The sequence below is a fragment of the Parasteatoda tepidariorum genome, chromosome 10 (genome assembly GCF_982258835.1).
Source record: "Parasteatoda tepidariorum strain Cologne lab strain chromosome 10, Ptep-v5.0, whole genome shotgun sequence".
Lineage (NCBI taxonomy): Eukaryota > Metazoa > Arthropoda > Arachnida > Araneae > Theridiidae > Parasteatoda > Parasteatoda tepidariorum.
In genome coordinates this window covers 24,780,938-24,800,287 of record NC_141764.1, presented here as the reverse complement: position 1 = coordinate 24,800,287, position 19,350 = coordinate 24,780,938, and the positions used below count along the sequence as shown (strand labels likewise).

General features: G+C 32.4%; 1 protein-coding gene across 3 annotated transcripts; it reads right to left on the bottom strand.

Annotated features, from left to right (window-relative positions):
- Window positions 1–406: 406 nt before the first annotated feature.
- On the bottom strand, window positions 407–15,654 carry LOC107454218 (uncharacterized). 3 transcript variants are annotated; one of them, XM_016071337.4, is made up of 7 exons: window positions 15,483–15,654; window positions 10,960–11,209; window positions 9,951–10,104; window positions 4,755–6,430; window positions 3,650–3,694; window positions 1,892–2,071; window positions 408–579 (listed from the first exon to the last, which is right to left on the bottom strand). In XM_016071337.4, exons 2-7 carry the CDS (start codon window positions 11,207–11,209, stop codon window positions 503–505), a joined length of 2,382 nt encoding a protein of 793 aa, XP_015926823.3. In that variant the 5' UTR covers window positions 15,483–15,654; the 3' UTR covers window positions 408–502. The 3 variants fall into 3 exon arrangements, with proteins under 3 accessions (XP_071040545.1, XP_015926823.3, XP_015926818.3); XM_016071332.4 differs by lacking the exon at window positions 408–579 and adding an exon at window positions 745–905 and having other exon boundaries at window positions 15,483–15,645; XM_071184444.2 differs by lacking the exon at window positions 3,650–3,694 and having other exon boundaries at window positions 407–579; window positions 15,483–15,645.
- Between the last annotated feature and the right edge of the window lie 3,696 nt (window positions 15,655–19,350).

Below are 19,350 nucleotides of genomic sequence, written 5' to 3'. Positions count from 1 at the left end.
TGGGATTCGAACCTAGTTCACCATATTGTGAGACGAAGGCTCTATCCCCAGACCCAATGTGGCTCCATTCCTCTAATTAAATACTTCATAATAAAATAATATTTTATTGGTTTATATTACCACAAATATCTTTACTTTAGTTATTAAGAAAGAGTTCCGTCGAAAGAAGTTTGATAATTTAGGGTTCCATAACCGTAAAAATAGGGTTCTCTGATTTCGAGAATATAAAATCTAAATCTCGTTTCCTGCGCCACCCGTTTGCCCAAACAATAATTTAAGCATTCATGTTCTTTTTATAGAGAAATATCTTCTACAAAAAGACTTGAATACTAGCAGTCAAGTATATTCTACTACTCGCATTATGCTCTTTTTCTTCAAATTCTGTACCTGAATTAAGAAAAGATAGAATAAAAGACTAATTAACTCGAACAAATGTATTTTATTTTTAGATTTTAAAAATCTTTAATTTTTTGCAGAATTGTACAGATGCTGGTCTTTGGTATTAGTGTTTCTTTCGTTTTATTCGAAAGGACTTAAAAAATTTCGGAAATATTTTCTTAGACTTGGCTTTCGATTCTCCTGAAATGAGAAATGAATTCGGAATAAGAATAAGCCATAAGTTGGAATAAGAATAAGTTGTAAAAACCAGTTTTTGAACATCTATTGACATTCTCTAAGTACCAAATATTTTGTGATTCAGTCAAGAAATAAAATCGGTTAATAAAGTCTAATTAACACGAAACAACGCTTAAAAACAATAATTTTTATTTTAGGCTTTGGAAAATCTGTTCATTTATGTTGAATTGTACAGAAGCTGTTCTCTTTAAATTAGGATTTCTTCTGGAATATGCGGAATGATTTAAGAAATATCGAGAATTTATTGTCGAGCATGTTCGTTGATTCTTCTGAAAGAAAAATGAATACGAAATAAGAAATCCAAAGTCGCAAATGTCAGTTTTAGAACAAAGAGTGCTCTTAAATAATAAAACGAGTTTGCCTCGAGCGATAGCATCATGCCAAATGATACTGAGTTCAACGAATCTTTATTTTGATTACATAAACTATTATAAATATGTTTTGTTTAATCGAATATTGTAAAGCCACCAGGAAGCACAAAATATAATAATAATAAATAAATTAGAATTATTTTAGTTTTATTAATTGTGTTGGTATACGTCTTTCAATTCTACCAGTAACTAAGCTACCGTCAGTATAGTTCGATGGGTTCTAGACCTGCCACGGGAAGGTGCTAACACCAGTCGGGGGATTTAATCTAGCATCGATAGAAAAAAATTTAAAAATTGTAAGACTCTACATATTTTTACATTATTTCAATTTGCGTAGCTTTAAATGAAAATCGTTCGAATAGTTCGAGAAATAATTTAAAAACGCCTCTATGATAATGCAAAACATGGAGAAAGGGACGTTTTTTAAAATAAGGTTCGAAACATCAAACTACTCTCCTAACCAAACTATTAGAACCAAATTTTGTAAATAGCGATTAGCCTCCCCCGTAGTTTGAGGGTCATATCCGTCAAAATAAATAAACAAATAAAATAAAAATGCATATTTATTTCGAAACGTTTTTGTGTCTCATGTCGTCACCTCAAGCAACAACTGCACTAATTAATTTACATAGTTAGTAGGATTAAGGCCTTGAATTATTAAGATTCCATCGTAGTGATAGCATTTTGATCAAAATCAGATCAAAAGCACTTCGCGTAATGTATGTCAATGTGAATTAAGGAATGAATAAATTACAAGTGTGTGAATGAATTAAATTAATTATAAATTGATGAATGAATAAAAGAATTAACAGTATGTATGTGTGATTGAGTGAATATTGACAAAGGTGAAACAAAGGCTTATTACTTATTACTTATTGACTTACCTTTTTTGGTGGATGCCTCAAGAATTGAAGGTGAAGCGACGCTGCGTTTACGTATGGATTCCTTCAACTCCATGGTCACCGGCTGATCTTCAAGCGCTTCTATAATCTCTGTGGCAACTGGATTCTCCGATTTGGGAATCAAAACTGGATCCAACAAATCAGATAATGTATCCTCTTCTTCTGGAAAGTCAAGAGAAATAAATACTACGTATTCTCAAATTACTAAACACTTTTTTAAGGTGTTAATTTGATATCGAAGATTACGCTGCACAACATGAAAAATGCGTGTTAGATGAAAATACGCGTTTCTTGCAAATTTTTGGCTGAAAATAGCGGATTCGTAATTATTTTTTACTTACCATGAATCGTTTTCCCGAAATTCCACATATTAGCTTAGTAACTTTACGTTTCTTAACACGCAATAACAACTTACAGGTAAAAGAAAAGCACTCTCATTGATCAAAACCAACTTGTCAGCTATTTTGGTGTTAAAAACCTTATCAAACATTCCGAAGTACCAAGGCTTTAAATGCATTAAGAAAAGGAATATTCCTGAAATCGCTGGAAGCTTTGGTAACGTCTTCTTGGTGACGTCTTCGATACATAGTTTTCCCTTGTTTACGAAAAATCGAATTTGGCGCCATTTATATGCTTCTGTAGAAAATGATGGATGGGATTTTATATAAGTTCAGGCGAAACATTTAATTTTACAGATTTATTCAAAAAAGATGGACAGAATTTTATTAATTTGTATTTAATGAAGTATGAATTGGACAATTTACATACTGATGATAAGAAAAAAGTTCAAAGTTTTGTTTTAGCACAGGGTATTGTATCGAATACAGGGGTTTGTTTCGATTGGAAATAAATATGACAGTTCTTAAGACTCCAAGAATTTATATTAGCAGAATCTTCCAGAAAATAATGCTGAAGAATAATCAGGAAAATATAGTTCAGCTCAAATAGAGTGTAGTACATAACAAAACAAACGCTACACAATTTCAGACGAGTCAACGATCTAACTCAGGTTAGAACACAAATAAAGTCACAAGCATATTAATATCCACATAGTCTATACTACTTTGTTCTGCGAGGCATACTCTTATATAGACTTGGCGACAAAACCCAACACCCCGGAACTTTCAACACGATGCTAGACCATTCTCGTTTAACTCCGTGAATATTAGTCTTCTCGCTTTCGAAATTAAAATTTTCCAGAACTATCTTTTCGTCTTTTTGTTGATTGCCAAGTATCGATAAATCGCCATGTTGGCAAGAATGTTGCCAAACCGAGTTTTCCGTAGGATATACATTAGGCGTTATTTTTTCTCCAGATTACGTAAAAATTTCGTGACTTTTTTGCTAATTTTCTTATTAAACTGTTTCTGTGGGGTTCATCTGAGATATTTTACTTCAAAAAAGAATATTCACAAAATTATACATATATTTACAAATTCGTAACAGTATAAACCATTTAATATGAACCCTCTTTGCTTCATGGCAAACATCTAAAAAGCGATAGTGAAACGTGAGAGAATTAGCTCGTACTCACAACTGGCCAGCTTACTCATCGTGCTACTCACATCTTACCGACATTGAATCTTTCTTTTGGAGTACTCGCCTCATTATCCTCACCGCATCCCGTTCATCTTACGTGAAATACAATTAGGTTTCACATTTTATTTAATCCTTTAATTCTCCTAAATATTATGACTAAATGAATTTTACAGTTTAATGAAATTAAATATTGGAACTTACGATGTTCTGGAAATGATTCTGTAATGAATCGCAAAGCAGTGTCAACTGTAAAAAAAGGAAAAAAAAACACACAATATTCTGCATTATTATTATCTTAATAGAGTGATTTAATGTTATAAGAAACTTTTTCTTTTACTATAAAAATTTCCAGAGCTAGTAAAGAACTCCTCTCGAGGAGAGTTCTTTACTAGCGGGATTATGGGTCCTAATGTGTCCCATGAAAACATTGTTCCTGGGCGAGGAAACATGAAAACCTGGGCGAGCCCATTGTTATAGATGGAGTGTGGTCATAATGTAATGACTCTTCGGTGTAAATAGATTGAAAATGATGACGGGTTCATGCCTTCTCAACGGACAGACAAATCACGTGGTATACAGTTTTCGCACATGAAGAGCAAGATTTTTTCAGTTATCATTTAGCAAAAAGTAACGAAAGTTATAGTCTTAGTAAAAGTCGCATTTTTTTAAAACTTGATTTTTCAAGAGAAATACGATCAATTTCGTTTAAATTTTGTGTCTTGCCATTTAAAATTACTTGATGTAACAATTTACATACCTCATGGTTCACATTTTTTATAGACTTTTATTAAATAAAATGATAAAAAAAACAATATAAAAATAATTTTTTGAATGGATTTTTCTTTGGATAAACGTATTTTATTGATATATGCAAAAAGTTTTCGATTGAATAAAGAAGTTCTCAATGTTTGGCAAAATACGCAAACGTAAAAATTAACATTAAGGAGTCAAAGCTTCCAATAACTTTCTTGACCAAACAATTGAGACCTTAATGTTCAGATTGCTGCTACCTCTATATTTTAAAGGACAGAAATCCAAATTCGTCGTATAAAAAGGTATGTTTAGTCAGAGAAAGAATATTTTTTAATTGGAGCAAATGTAGTAAAAAGAAATTCACTAATTCAACTTGAAAATATTATTTAAATTTATTATTATTTTAATATATTTCATAAAATATTTTACCTAAAACAAAAGCAAAACGCTTAAAATGTAAGATAAAATTAACTTGAGGACTTTGCTTAAAGTTATTATTTTCTAGAAAAACTATTAAAAACTTAATTCTCTACGAAAAAATAGGAAAACTTACGATCAGAAGGTGTCTCTGGTGGGACGACAGATTCTTGTTCTTTTTCTCCTTCTACGGATTCATTCGAATGAATTTCACTTACGTCGTCCTCAGCTTTTGGCGACTCTTCACTAAAAGTAACCTTTTTTTGCATAGTTGCTTGATTTTTAACAATAGATTTGATTTCTGGCTTGTTTTCAAGATCGTCTGACGGAAATTTGGAATACAGAATATCTTCTAAGTTTTCTTCCAATTTTCTTATACCAAAGCAAATGAATTTTTCGTTTTCTTCGTTTTTCATATTCATGTCCTTCTCAGTCAGTAACACTTTTTCGATATATCCAACTTTCCCAACCGCCCGTTCGTTATCAATCTGAAAAACTCCATCTTCAGTTGGATTTTTTTCTTTGCGTTCGACGTTGTCTACAGTTTCATCTTTGGTAGCGATTTCTGATTGGTTGCTTTCGGCGCAATTGCCAACTGGTGTAGTTTCATTCATACCTTGTTCGATATCATCTTTATTGGGACTAGTCGTAATGTCGTCTAGCTTATCCCCTGCCGAATTTGCAGAACTTTTTTTCAGCGCCAATTTTCCTTTAAAATTCAAAGGGTCGACAGACTTTTCTGCCGTTGTTACATTGTAAGCCATGAAAGTTGTTTGAGGAGCACTTTCAACTTTAGAATCTCCTATAGCATTATCAGGGACATAAGTATTCTTAATATTGCTGCAGGTAGAAGTTTTCGGGTTGAAGTTCTTAGCGTAATCCTTCACCACCACTACTTCAGATAAGCCATGCTCAGCATCGGCACAGTGTATGCAATGCGATTTAATAGTACCCTCTTCATTTCCTGAGTTGTTCATTCTGAATTCAACGGTATTATCCAGTATTGCTTCATAACTTCTCGGTATATTTGTGTTTGAATTTCGAGCAACTTTCATATCATTAAAAATTTCTCGACGCACCATTCCAGAACTATCAGAAGAGTTAATATTTGCGATTTCCTCTTTACTATCAATGATTGTTTTCAATTCCATCTTGGTTTTTAACTTTCCAGTTTTACTTTTAGATTTTTTTATCCTATATTCAACATCACGTAGTTCTTTAGGCATTGCACCGTACTTTATCCAATTAGGCGAATTAAAGTCTGGTTGAGTAATAATCCGGCCGCCAAAGGCTCTCACGAGCCTAGTTCCAAATTTATCAGAAGGGTTAACGTTTCCATCATCGCTTTCAATGACGAATTCAATTTTCATTTTGGTTTTCACATTGTCAGGTTCCTCTTTTGAGTTCTCTCGAATATCAGTCCGCGATTCTTTTAAAACTGTCCCGTAATTGTTTGGTACATTTGATTTCGAATTCGGCAAGTTATCGTCGGATTGAGAGACAGTTCCCTCTTTTAAAGTTTCTCCAAACGGTGATCCAGAATTTATTTTTCCTGTTAAGTTTGATAACAAATTCAGTGATTCCTTGAAAATTTTATTTACACAATTTGTTGTGCTACACAAAACCTTGTCAGAATTATCCGAATATTTTTTTCCGAAGTGATTCATATTTGTAGTTTCGATTTCACTCCGTACATCAAGGTCTATAAGGTTATATGTTATTACGTTTTGGTTAGGCAGGTCATGATTTTTATTAATGTCACGTTCTGTGTTTCCATTCGAACTTGATTTGGTTTCAAATTCCTCCATGTCACTGGAAAAAAAATGTATGAATTACACATTTAAAAGTAAATCGCTTTTTTCACACACACAATTACTTATCGTCTTCTTATTTTGAACTTATGGAATAATTACCAAATGTGAAATATATATATTGTTTAATTCTATTTTACTGCTGCAGTAGATGGTAAAAAATTTGACAATTACTTATTTAAATAGGTCAAAATCTTATTACTGTCGTTCAAATTATGACAGATCTTTATTGTATATAACGAGTAAATTTCTCTCAAAATATTCGCATCGGAGACATATTTTATTTTGTTTTATAACCGTCGTTGAACAGCCAACCCATTTTAGGGTTTACGACTGTCAATGTTCAATTTGGTAGGCTTGTAATTTTACATCAAACCCAGAAGACAAGGGAACTCCTGGACCAAGTACCGGGAGAAATTTTGCCTTAGTGGAGGACTTTTTTGATTGAACTAACTAGCATTTGTGTTACATGGAGAGGAAAACCACATAAACTTCCTACGGTTAGCCTGGTGGCAAGGTTAGCCACCTAACCCATGATTCGTCTACCATTGAGGAAATTTTGCATCAGCACTGTGGTCAGTGCGAACCGAATACGAACGGTATTCGTATCTACCAGCCATTACTGAGATTCAATCCTGGTTGGTGAGACTAGTGCTCCATCCTCTAAGCCACCATGACGCGGAGGCACCATTTTGCCTCAATTCAGGATTAGGGAGCTACCTTATATTCTGAGTTGTGTCTAAAATTAGATATCGTAGTGGGACGCTAAAATAACGCACATGTAGTTTTTTTTCTTCTCAAACTAGACATGTAGTTTTTTTTCTCAAATTGTGTACTAATAGAAATTTAGGACCATAATGTAGTTCAGAGCCACTGATAGAAATTAACCATTACGTGCTTTAAATTTGCTGCAATTTTAATACACTGCTGGACAATTGCTAAGGACGGATAACACTATCATCCATAGCAACCATAAAATTAAAGGAAGCAAAATGTGGAAAATTAGAATACGTGCGGGATATAGTAAGAAGAGGTATGCGTATGCAAATTTTTTTTCCACGTCTGTTCATCACGTGATAGCGCTGATAAGAGCTTTAAAGGTTTTGACGCGTGTGGAGAGTTGTTGTTTCAAGTCAAAGTTTTACAGGAAAGATTTAGTTGACAAACTTGAAATTTTCGGCATGTCTTCCCGATATCACTTAGATGATTTTAAGCGTGGCCGAATTATTGGAAAGATCGGAGAAGGGCGAAAAATAACAGATGTTGCCAGGGAGTTCGACATCGCTCATAGCGTTGTTTCACGGCTGTGGAAATCATTCAAAACTACTGGAATGTGTAGTAGGCGGCACGGAGGAGGTCGTGTTAGAAGTACGACGCCTGCAGAAGACAGATACATCGCCCTATCAGCAAAAAGGAACAGGCGCACCACAGCTCAGCAGGTGGCAAATCAGTTTCTTGCTGCCACAGGAAAGCAGATCTCCCGAAAAACTGTTGCCAGACGTTTGAGGGGAGGAGGACTATACGCCCGCAGACCTGTTGTGTGTGTCCCATTGACCAGACAGCACCGTACTGCCCGTTTGCAATGGTGTCGTGAGCATCACAATTGGACTGAACAGGACTGGGCATGCGTACTATTCTCAGATGAGAGTAGGTTCAGTCTGTCATCGGATTGTAGACGCCAACTGATCTGGCGCGAGAGTGGTACTGGTTATCGTCCAGAAAATATCCAGGAAAGGGACCGATATCCGACATGCAGTGTCATGGTTTGGGCCGGCATCATGATCAATGGCCGCACGCGCCTACATGTGGTTGAGAATGGGACTATGACGGGCCAACGATACATTGATGAAGTTCTACTTCCTCATGTTCGTCTTTTCCGTGGTGCTGTCGGTGATAAATTTATTTTTATGGACGACAACGCAACATGTCATCGAACACTCGCTGTTCAGGATTGTCTAGACAGCGAGGGTATTCAACGCCTCGTATGGCCATCACGTTCTCCAGATCTGAACCCCATTGAAAATGTTTGGGATGCTTTGGGGAGGCAACTTGCTGGTCGAAACTATCCTCCGACAAACAAGAACACCCTCATCCGTGCACTGACAGAGGAATGGGATAAATTGCCTCAACAGCTGCTGGATAATGTTGTGCAAAGTATGATACGACGTGTAGAATGTTGCATCACACTACATGGAGGACATATCCCGTACTGACACCTTTCTTCAAGTTGCCTGCTGACATTTCGATGCATTGTTCCATTTTTCCGTACGCAGCATCAAATGAACATTTTTTTTCTTTCAGATGTTTCATAGCTTTTGTACTTTCCAGAACAATGAATATTCTTTATTCTAATGTCTGAACAGTGTGGCAACTATATTTTATCCTACTAGGCCACATATCTCGCTTAATGCTATGCTACATTGCAATTTGTGATCCGTCCTTAGCAATTGTCCAGCAGTGTATAATACTGCGTTGAATTATACTATTGTACTTATTTCCAATGAGCTGCACAATCGGTCTTGCCGATGAGCAGACCTAGTGCGTACTCCAGAGATGGTATCGTCTCTTTCAGGACCACCACAATGGGTGAGATACCGTTGGTCATGTTAATTTGGACGTCTAGATTCTGCCACACTAGATGGCAGCACCGTGACACTATTTGGATGCTAAAGTGGACTAGGAATTTAATTTTGCCGGAAATGCCAAGAGCCAATAAGGCACTCCAGGGATCTTTTACATGTCGCATAACCATACGACATGGCCGGTGAGGATTTTCTGCATCCCGAAAATCCGGTGTTTAGGCTGGGATCGAACCTGCAGACTTGGGCTCAGAAGGCCGACGACAAACCAACTGCGCCACCCAGTCACATGCTTAAACTTGATTACGTAATATTATGGTTCTATTTGAACGAAAACGTGGTCCAATTTAACACCCCAACACCCAACAAGATTGCAGCAAGGAGCAGATATAATTGTTAAACGTGGAAACGATTTTTCTGAGAGCCCAGAGAAAGATAATATTATAAACGTTATGAGAATGAACGTTAAAAAATTAAATTGTTTATAAAGTTCTGGTAATAATAAGAATCCTGATTATTGTAACTGAATTCCTTAATACCAGAAGAATTGCGTTGATCATAGAGTTCCTACATCAAACGTTGTTAGAAAGCTGCGAAATATGAGAAACATTTTCTGACTGGTTGAGAGTCAAAACTTACCAAATAAATAAGAAATTAATATTTCTTTCGCAGATATAACATATCGAGTCATTAACAAGGCTTTTTAATTTCGTGAAATTTTGAAATTCTTGACATATGTTCTTTTTCCTGCATTTAAAATTATTCTTATCTGTTTAAAGTATCTATTATATGCAAAAATAATGTTAAACAACAATATATTTTAAGAAATAATTAGCTTTTAAAAGTTAAGATAACTTTGCTTTATCATCAAGTTATTTATGTAATAATAATTATAGTATTATAATAAGCTATCAAGTAATAATAATTATAATAAGCTAATGCCTTTCATCTTCAGCACGTAGCTTTTGTCTATCATTATCTTCTTGATCTATGCTCCAATGGCTATCTGAACTGCTTTCAGAGAGCCACGACGCCATGACGCTTTCATCCAACATTACACTTGTTTTCTTGACACCTGGTCTGCAGTTTGGTGAATCTACAAGGAAAAAAATTAGAAAGAAAAAAAATGTAGATTTTGAAGTATTAGAAGCAGCAGCCAAAAAACGCAGGCAATTATTGTATAATTTGATTTTATAATATTTAAAGTCACTAAAATACTTGGCTCGTTTCCTGCGTTTTCTTTTGTATCCTTGATACCTGTTATGCAAACCTCCATGCCGTAAGATTTAAAATGTAATATAAAGAGACCCTAGTCGTGCACTATCCAAAGAAAAAAAAAGTTTTCTTATTACCGTATATAAAGAGTTTCGATTCTAAAAAGTCAATGCAGTTATTATTCAAAGCACGGCAAAATGGCAACACTTATTGACCAAATAGGTTCTGTACACCACTGCGTTAAAGAAATTAACTGCTAGTTTCAAGATTTGTGAAATTCTCTTTGTATCTTATTTCTTTAAAATTCTTAACCGTCTTTTTCACAAAAAAATACTGAATGATAATGAAAACTAAGTATATTTTGTCTAAGTCTGTTTTCAGCCAGGGGCGTCACATACTCAGGAGGAAACTTCAGCCGGATCGGACAGCTTGAAACATGTGATTGTCACTTCAATTTTGCATATTTATGAAGTTTATGAAGTTTCTATTAGGTAATATCATAGTATTGTCGAACAGGACCTTTACCAAGACATTTGTTTCAGAATACAATCAGTATTTATTAATTTATTACAGAAAACAATTTTTATCTATAATTGCACAGTCGCACATGATGCCATTTACCCAAATTTTTACTTATAAATCTTTTGTATTATTCACTATTTACCTAATGTACAAATGTATGCAATCTTTACCTACATATTTGCTACAGCATAAGATCACGTTATTGAATGTTTACCTGTAACGCTGTCCCTTTCTGAAGAGTTTGGCTGTTCTGCCATCAATAGTGGCATCGGATCTGATCTCAAACCGCAAGCGCTTTCAATAAATTCATCCACATCAAAGGTTTTTTCTGCATCGTCGCCAATTTGTGATTTGGAAGAACTAGAAGGCCGAAGAGATTTCGAATCAAGGTCCTTGGGTTTGCTTTCAATTTCGTCTATCTCATCGCAGCCTTCGATATAATTCTTCTTCTTTTCGCTATCCATCTATATTAATTTTTAGAATAAAACATTTTGTTTATATTCTAATTATGAAAATTTGACCAATAAATTCAAGAGGGTAATTAAGTACGGGAGAAAGCTTAACTTGAACATGAGGTCGCAAAACAGGTTAAGACGGAGAAAATTGCAAAAAAAAAAAAAAAAAAAAAAAACCATATCGGTTTCATCTCTATGTTGGAAAACTGTTAAAAAAGTTACTACTAACTCCTAACAGGAAGATTTTTTTTATTAAATTCGAAGTGGAGCCAAGAGTTGTTATGGCACTCTTTGATGTCGTTGCACAGTTATCAATGGCGTTATTTAAAACGGAAAAAATGGAATAAAATACAAATAATGCAAGGCTTTTATGAGTATAAATAATGTAACATTGACGAACCTTTTCAAACATAAAGAAAATGCATCATGATTGTTTTTATTTTTCAAAAAATAGTGCCTATTACCATGTTGGGAAATTTCGCCATTTCAATAATAAGCATGGAGAACGGCGGCTACAAATGGGCAAAACTTAACAAAACAGAGATGAATAATTGCAACAAACAGTTACAAAAACAGAGTTTTATTCACTAATAAGGCGTTATTTCCTAAAAGGAAAAAGCGCTCGAAAACGAGAATGAATTGAGTGAATGAAAAATCGCTTTTTATATTTTAAGTGTTACTGTTTCAACGCAGGTAACCACCTTTCCAATACCATTAAGGAATATTTTCGCGTCGCTGCGATAGAATCCCCGGCAATCATTTCAGGTCGTCGAACTAGTTATCGAACAGAGCGAAATGGAAATTTTCTTGGTCATTAATGTCTCAGAAAGATCCAGAAAGAATGCATAATGTCCAATATAGCCTCCATCTACTACTTATCTCTCATCCTTTATGAAGGAAGAGCTCGTTTCTCGAGCTTTTCAATTATTATATATCTCCCGGCTTCCAGGTTGAGGGCGATAGAAATTGATTTCCCATAAATGACAAGAATATTATTTGCCGAAAGATTCCCGAATGCTGTTTCATATTGGTGTGATGATATGTCCGTACTTTTACTCGTTGGAAATGATCATTTAAACAAAGATCATTAATATTAAGGATTGATCGAAACATGGAAAGTAATAAAGTTTCATTGCTATCAATGGAGATCTGTTATGCTTGTTGTTTTTGTTAACTGCTGACGGAACTTCTCAAAAGTTGACGTTGCCACCAGCTAATTTTGAATTCAATTGATATTTATGACAGATGCATGAAATATCTTCTGCTTATATTTCGATTCAAATAGAACGAACATAAAAATAACTTTTTTCATCGAATTTTTTTACACCAGATCACCTTAAACCATAAATTTAAGAGGAAAACTATCGGCGCTGCATACGCTAAAATGCTATGGACAATCCAGTGTAAAGAGTAGCATTTTGCTGCAAAAATATTTTCCTGAAATATAAGAAAATCTTAAATACTCGACTTATTTCAAGGATGGAAAAATAAAGTTTGAAGTTTTTATTTTGAACTATATTTGTTAAAATAATAGTGTGGTTTACTTCACATTATTGGATATGCTTTAAAACATTGGATGTCTTTCTCCAAAAATCTTTCACAATGTATGAAATAATTTATCTATTGCTTCCACTTGATAAGGATATACTCTTTTTATTTGCAAGTATGAAGACACAGATTAAAAAATTTTTTTCAGCTGTTGCATAGCCTCAAATAACATCATAAATGTCCCAAATAGACTCGCTTAATATAAAAAAATCCCCAACATTTTTTTAAAAATTATTTACAAAATACTTTGTCCATTATTCATGTTATTTCCTTAGACAGAATCATACATTTACTATAAAATTTTAACCGTGAATTAAATTTCGAACTTAATTGTCGTCAAATCTTAAAGTTTAGGTTTGTGTTACACTCCCTTTTTTCTGAGATCTACCTTAATTATATTTCTACTTTTCGAAATAAGATATATCTCTGTTGAGGCACTATGCTATTAGAAACTTTGCATACATCATTTTGATTTGCCCAGGATGATGGGTCATTTGCCCTTCAGGACCCATCTCCTTACAGAAAAAGGATTCTGCTTCATCTATGTACATCTATGGAAAACTATATGAATGCTATTTCCTTATTTATAAGATAATTACGTTGAAATGTTTGTCAAATGGTTGCCAAATTTTAAGATAATAAGTATTTGTAAAAATTGTTTCAAAGTTGGAATAAGTTATACAAACTTTTTGGAAACAGAAAAAAATAAACCTTTTCACCTGAAATGGAAGTTTTCCACTAACTCCTCACATAGGAACGTTTCAAACGACACTCAACAATTTCGATACGACCAACAGGTAGGTAACATTATCAGTGTGAGTAATGTTACCATATTTTCCAGATAGCGGCTCCTCCTCCCCATTATTTTGGGGGCAGAAATCCAAATCAGTGGAAAAAAAGTTAAGTGCATCCAGAGAAAGTATGTTTTTGTGTCTGATTTCGTAACTTAAATTATCGTCTGTATTAATTAATCAGCATTTTTAAGGTGAGGCCCTCGAACCAATGAGATCGAGTTTCAATACGCGAAAATCCGATCATTAGGTGAAAAGTTATTCAGTATGTTCCGTTTTTTTTACTTTGTGCACAGTACATATGCGTTGGCGACGAAGCTTGGCGAAGAATCTTCAAGATTCGTCATTAATGCAGCAGCAAGTTAATTCTTGTGGACTATAACTTGGGCACTAAAACCTATAACCACAATACCTATAATTTTTGTGCTTAAGAATATAACCAAAACTTTTTTTTTCTTGTTGTAAAAATATAATGAATTGAAGTACTTTTATATGTCTTTTCTTTCTTCTTTCTTTCTTTTGCATGTAAACTGTGACATAAATCTTTTTAAATCAAATAAGTCATATAAGAAATTAATTCAAAAATTTAAAAAAAATAATTACTTTTTGTCTTATTCTCAATTTAGATACAAGCACTGGTTACAATATTAAACAATTTGATGAAATTTGAGCCAATTTTCCTAATTGATGGAATTTTTTATATGTATGGAGTATTCCGGTGCATTTGGTGCCCCAAGTACCTGCAACTTATTACTGAAATATTAATAGTACCTCTTAACACAAGTAAGCATGACTGCAGTCGTTGGCGATATTTCTATGGCCTCACGAAACGATAAAACGCCTATTTATTATTATAATATATATATTTTTAAACTGCATTCGCACAAAGATTATGAAAATTATATCTAAAAAATTGCAATTAATTGTAGTTACGATTCCTAGTATTTATAATATATACTCTATTATTTATATTAGTATACTCTTAAAATTTCGAAATTTTAACAAAAATTTTTACCCTAGGATTTTTGTCTCTGGTGAGTAGATTAAAGACAGCAATAATCAATTCGTATCAAATCAAAAAACGACTAGTTTCAAAACACCTTTGTAATTTTTGAAGTTTTCTATAAAAATTAAATAGGTTTATTTTTTTAGGAATTGTAAAATGATGGGGTTGACTTTTTAAGTTTATTTGTCTCAGGATTGTGGTTACGAAATTAAATATTGCTTAGATATGAACATGCCAATTTTCTCTCTCTAATTTATTCTCCATGTTTTAAGTTATAATACTCTCTAACTTATCATCTAGCTCATATTCTTATTAACATTAATCCATGGGAAGTAAGAAAAAAATTCAATGACTTTGATTGATATACTAAAAAAAACCCGCTGTGATTAAATTTCGTAAGACATTGTTCACAAAATAAAATCCAAGGTGACTCAGCTAAAAGTAAAGAAAAAGTATAAAAAAAATACATATTTTCATTGGTGGCTACAATTTTAAAAATGTTATGTTTGGCTTTAAAATAGATTTAAAGTAAAGAAGCACAATAACCATGAAAAATTGGCTTGATCCGTAATAAATCACTCCTTACAGTAAATCGTAAAGACACCCATGCATTATCCATGCTTATAGTGTTTTAGTTAGTCTAATAGTGCCTCGATATATTTACAGGTGAAAAATAAGATAACAGTATTTAAATAAATAAATATCAAAATTAATGAATCATAAGAAAAAGTTTTAGAAAAGAATAATAATAAAATAAATATTAGATAGGAAATTTAAAACAAAACCTTTTTTTTTTTTGATGAAAACTTACAGACTTGTAGGATGGATAAATGATTATAAGACTTAATTGATAATTTTTGTATCTGCTAGGAAATTATTAATCATCCAAATTATATTTATACATCTGTACAGAATGAAATATTTGTTTAACACGTACCTTCAATAAACGCTGAGTTTGAAGAAGAATGGTGAACAGTTAAAGTATAAAGATTAATTCGATTTCGTTTTTAAACAGAAAGAAATTATAAATACAATTTTATAAGTTGGAAATATTATTTATAATTTACCAGAAAATTATCAATTTTGAAATCTATGTTGGTAAGTTCCATAAATTTTTAAACTGCATAAACGAAAATACTTATGATAGCCTTCCCTTAAGATTTAAAATGTAAAGTAAATGTGGAATGATGTTTCGTGCATTGTAATAAGCTTTTTGCTTTCTCAGAAATTGCATTAACGAATAATAATTAATGATGCTTTCTTTGACGTCACAGCAGTTATATTATCAAAGTTTTCTCCGATTTTAATTCATAGCAGAGCCCCCTACTAATTTCTATAGGAAACATTTAGCTGATGCTCTAGATTCAAAGAAGGAGATGTGATTGTGTCATACATTTATTTACTTCTTGCTTAATTCCGTTTCCCGTAATTTTATTAGATGTTTACTCATACTATAAATAAAAGAAAACATGAAAAATGTTTCTTTAATTTTTAAATAAAATAATGAAAAATTTTATTGAATTAATTTTAAATTAATTTAAACTTTGGAATCTTTGAATAAGTGAATGTTTTTAAATGAGTGCTAAGTTTTCGAATGCGCTTAGCTGTAGTTAACTAATGTGCTAAAAATAGAACTTTTTATATTTTGATAAGTTCTCAACTAAATAATTGATAGTAAAAAATATTAAAAAGACAATTTTTATCAAAAACCCGTTCATTATAAGCATTAAAAACATTTAATTAAATTATTAACTGAAAGGTCCTCATAATGAACTTTAACCCTGAAAAAATATTTAATAATTATCTGAAAAGGTTCAATTAACTCTTTTCAGCCTAAAATTAGTATAAAAAACCCATATTGGCTGTTAAAAACAATTTTTTAAGTCAATGCTGTTTTGATTTATAATAACTGCAAGGTCTGGGATAGCCTGGTTGGTAAGACATTGGGTATATGGTCGTGAGATTGAATCCCGACGGCCGAAAAATCCCCGTGTATGAAGGGAGACTGGAGCACCTTAAATCTATTGGGGGTCACAAAGTCCTCCAAGTTCCCATAACAAATCAATACCTCGGGGGGTACAGATTTGTTACTTGGAGATTGATCGTTATCTGGTTCAGGCCAAAATTACGATCTTTAAATGAATGTATATAGTGTGATTGGTACCTCTCTGATGTAAGAGCTGTGACGTTGTGTGCGGCTGAAGTCGTATTCTTGGTCATAGATGGCGCCACTGAAAAAAGAGGAAACGTACCCTCTGTTTTAAGACTTCGCTTGATTTCCAAGTAAACTTGCTGGTATTAGCAAGTGGCATAAGTGACAGCAACAGCATATAACCTTCCTTTCATCTTTTCATGCATTTAGATTTTACTCCTCTGAATATAACAATACGAAATCCATTTAATTCTGCTACTTAAAGGAGCTTGATACGTAGTTTTATTTTTATTGTAAGGGGATAAGACCAGCAAACACGTTTAAAATATTAAAATAAAAACGAAAGCAGATTATCCTTTCAATTCTGCTAATTAAAGGAGCCTTGATTTGTAGTTTTTTTTAATCATAAAGAAATGAAACCACCATATATGTTTAAAATATTAGATAAAAACTAAAGCAGATTATTATTAAAATGAGGCTAGCTTGTTTATCCTAAGTTTAAATGCGAAGCCTTGGAAAAGAGGGGATATTAATTAATAATGATAATTAAATAATAATTATACTAATAATAATTAAAATTGAAGATATAATATACAAACATAGTTTATATTAAAGATATAACATGCAAACATAGTTTATATTAAAGATATAATATACAAACATAGATTATTATTTATGGATATTATGTAAATCTTATTATATATAATTATGAGTTACAGTTAAATTCATGGGAAAAATCGCAATAATAAAACAGAACAGGTCAAAGCTCTAAACAAAGGGAAAAACGAAGGAAATTAATAAGTTTTATTAACTCCTCATAAGCTGCAAATATATAGAACTCATAAAATAAGCAAAATATTGAGAAAATATGGAAAATAATAAAAAATAATGACAAGAAAAGAAAATTATTAAAAATAATTTTGAAAAATTATTTAAAAAAAATGTAATTTTTGATATCTATAAAAGAAAAAAAAAGGAAGAAATTAAAAATCCGGAAAAAAAACAAAGAAAAGATATAATCTCTTCATCAGCCCACACGATTATATCCGCAAAAAGGAGTGCTTTCTAATATTGTATTAATATAGGCAAAGCAAAATATATCAATACAATAGTGTGAGCTGCATTCAAAAAAATCGAAACGAAATTAGATACATTAAGTAAAAAATATATGCGAAATATATATATATATATATATATATATCGAAATTCGTCAGTATTTTTCTTGTATTTTAGAGTAGAAGTACTGTGTCAACAGCCTAAATGCTAATTTTCCTATTTCCGAACGAATTATAATTAACTGAAGTGCAAAAACTCAATTATATAATTGAGGAAATGATATTGAAACGGCAGATTCTATTGGAAACCCATTTATGATGAGAGTCTAAGGATTACCAATAAAATTGCAACCTGAAATAGCTTTATAATCGACCTTCATACCATTTGAGTACCCATAGAAAGTTTACTCGATTACTTTAGCTTTGAAAACAGTAAAAGATATTATTAACTTGCCGACAACAAAATCGATTTATCTTATTAAGTAAACTAACTCTTCAAACTCACTTATTACTGTCTGTAATTTTAATTACCGTCTTGGTAAACTCTTTCAGCCTACAAAATTCAATAAATTGTCGCATTCCTCAAATAGTTTGCCAATATTTTAGGATAATTTAATAAAGAAATTCCGCAAAGGTGCGAATTAACGACCTTTGAAAAGTACAGAAAATGAACCACGATAAACGATATTGGTGAATTAATTTTGTGGCATCACAGCATTCTTTAGAGCGTGTCCCAGGTAATATTTGCCATCAAGATAACATTGAGAGAAAACCTTTTTTAGTTTTTTATTTTGGAATTTTTAATTTATTTGACTACTTTTCATCAGCCGGTTTTGGCTAAAATATTCTTTTTCCGCTTTTTTCAATTCCTACTATTAGTTCTAACTCTCCCTTTACATCCCCCTTTATATATCTTATACCCATCCCTCTAACTCTCCCTTTATATATCTTGTTCAAATTTTCAATCATTAATAAAATATTTTGTAATTCATCCCCCCAAGTTCAAATACATTTTTTTAAACTTGTAGTGGATGATACTTGATGCTAATACAGTTTTTTCAAATATTAAGTCATTCATTAAATAGGGATGAGAGAAAAACGAAATGAAATTTTCTGATGGGTTAAGCGATAGTCATTGTTTTAAATTTTACAATAAGCGATTCAGTATTTCACATATTTAATATAATAAATTCATCAGTAATAATTTCTAACTTATAGCTTTATTTGGACAAAAAAATAGTTTATTGCGCATATTTAAATATTTAATTATTTTATACTAGTGGGCTGCGCCACCTGCTCGCTGAAGCTCGCCAACTCTCGAAAATTGCTACGCAATCTTATATGGTTTGTTCGCAAACCAGGCTCGCTTCGCTCGCTACTAACTTAGGTACATTGCAAATGTACAAAATTCTAAGAATTCAAAACAATCATTCAAATCCATATAAAAACTTTTTTTTTTTAAAATTATATCTTTTTAGTAAATACTAAGTCATTAAAATAAATTTGAATTGAAATAAATGACATGTAATTCGTTAAACCTATTTGAAATGTGCTATAGTATAATTCGTGATCTAAATCAAAAATCGTCAAATAAATTC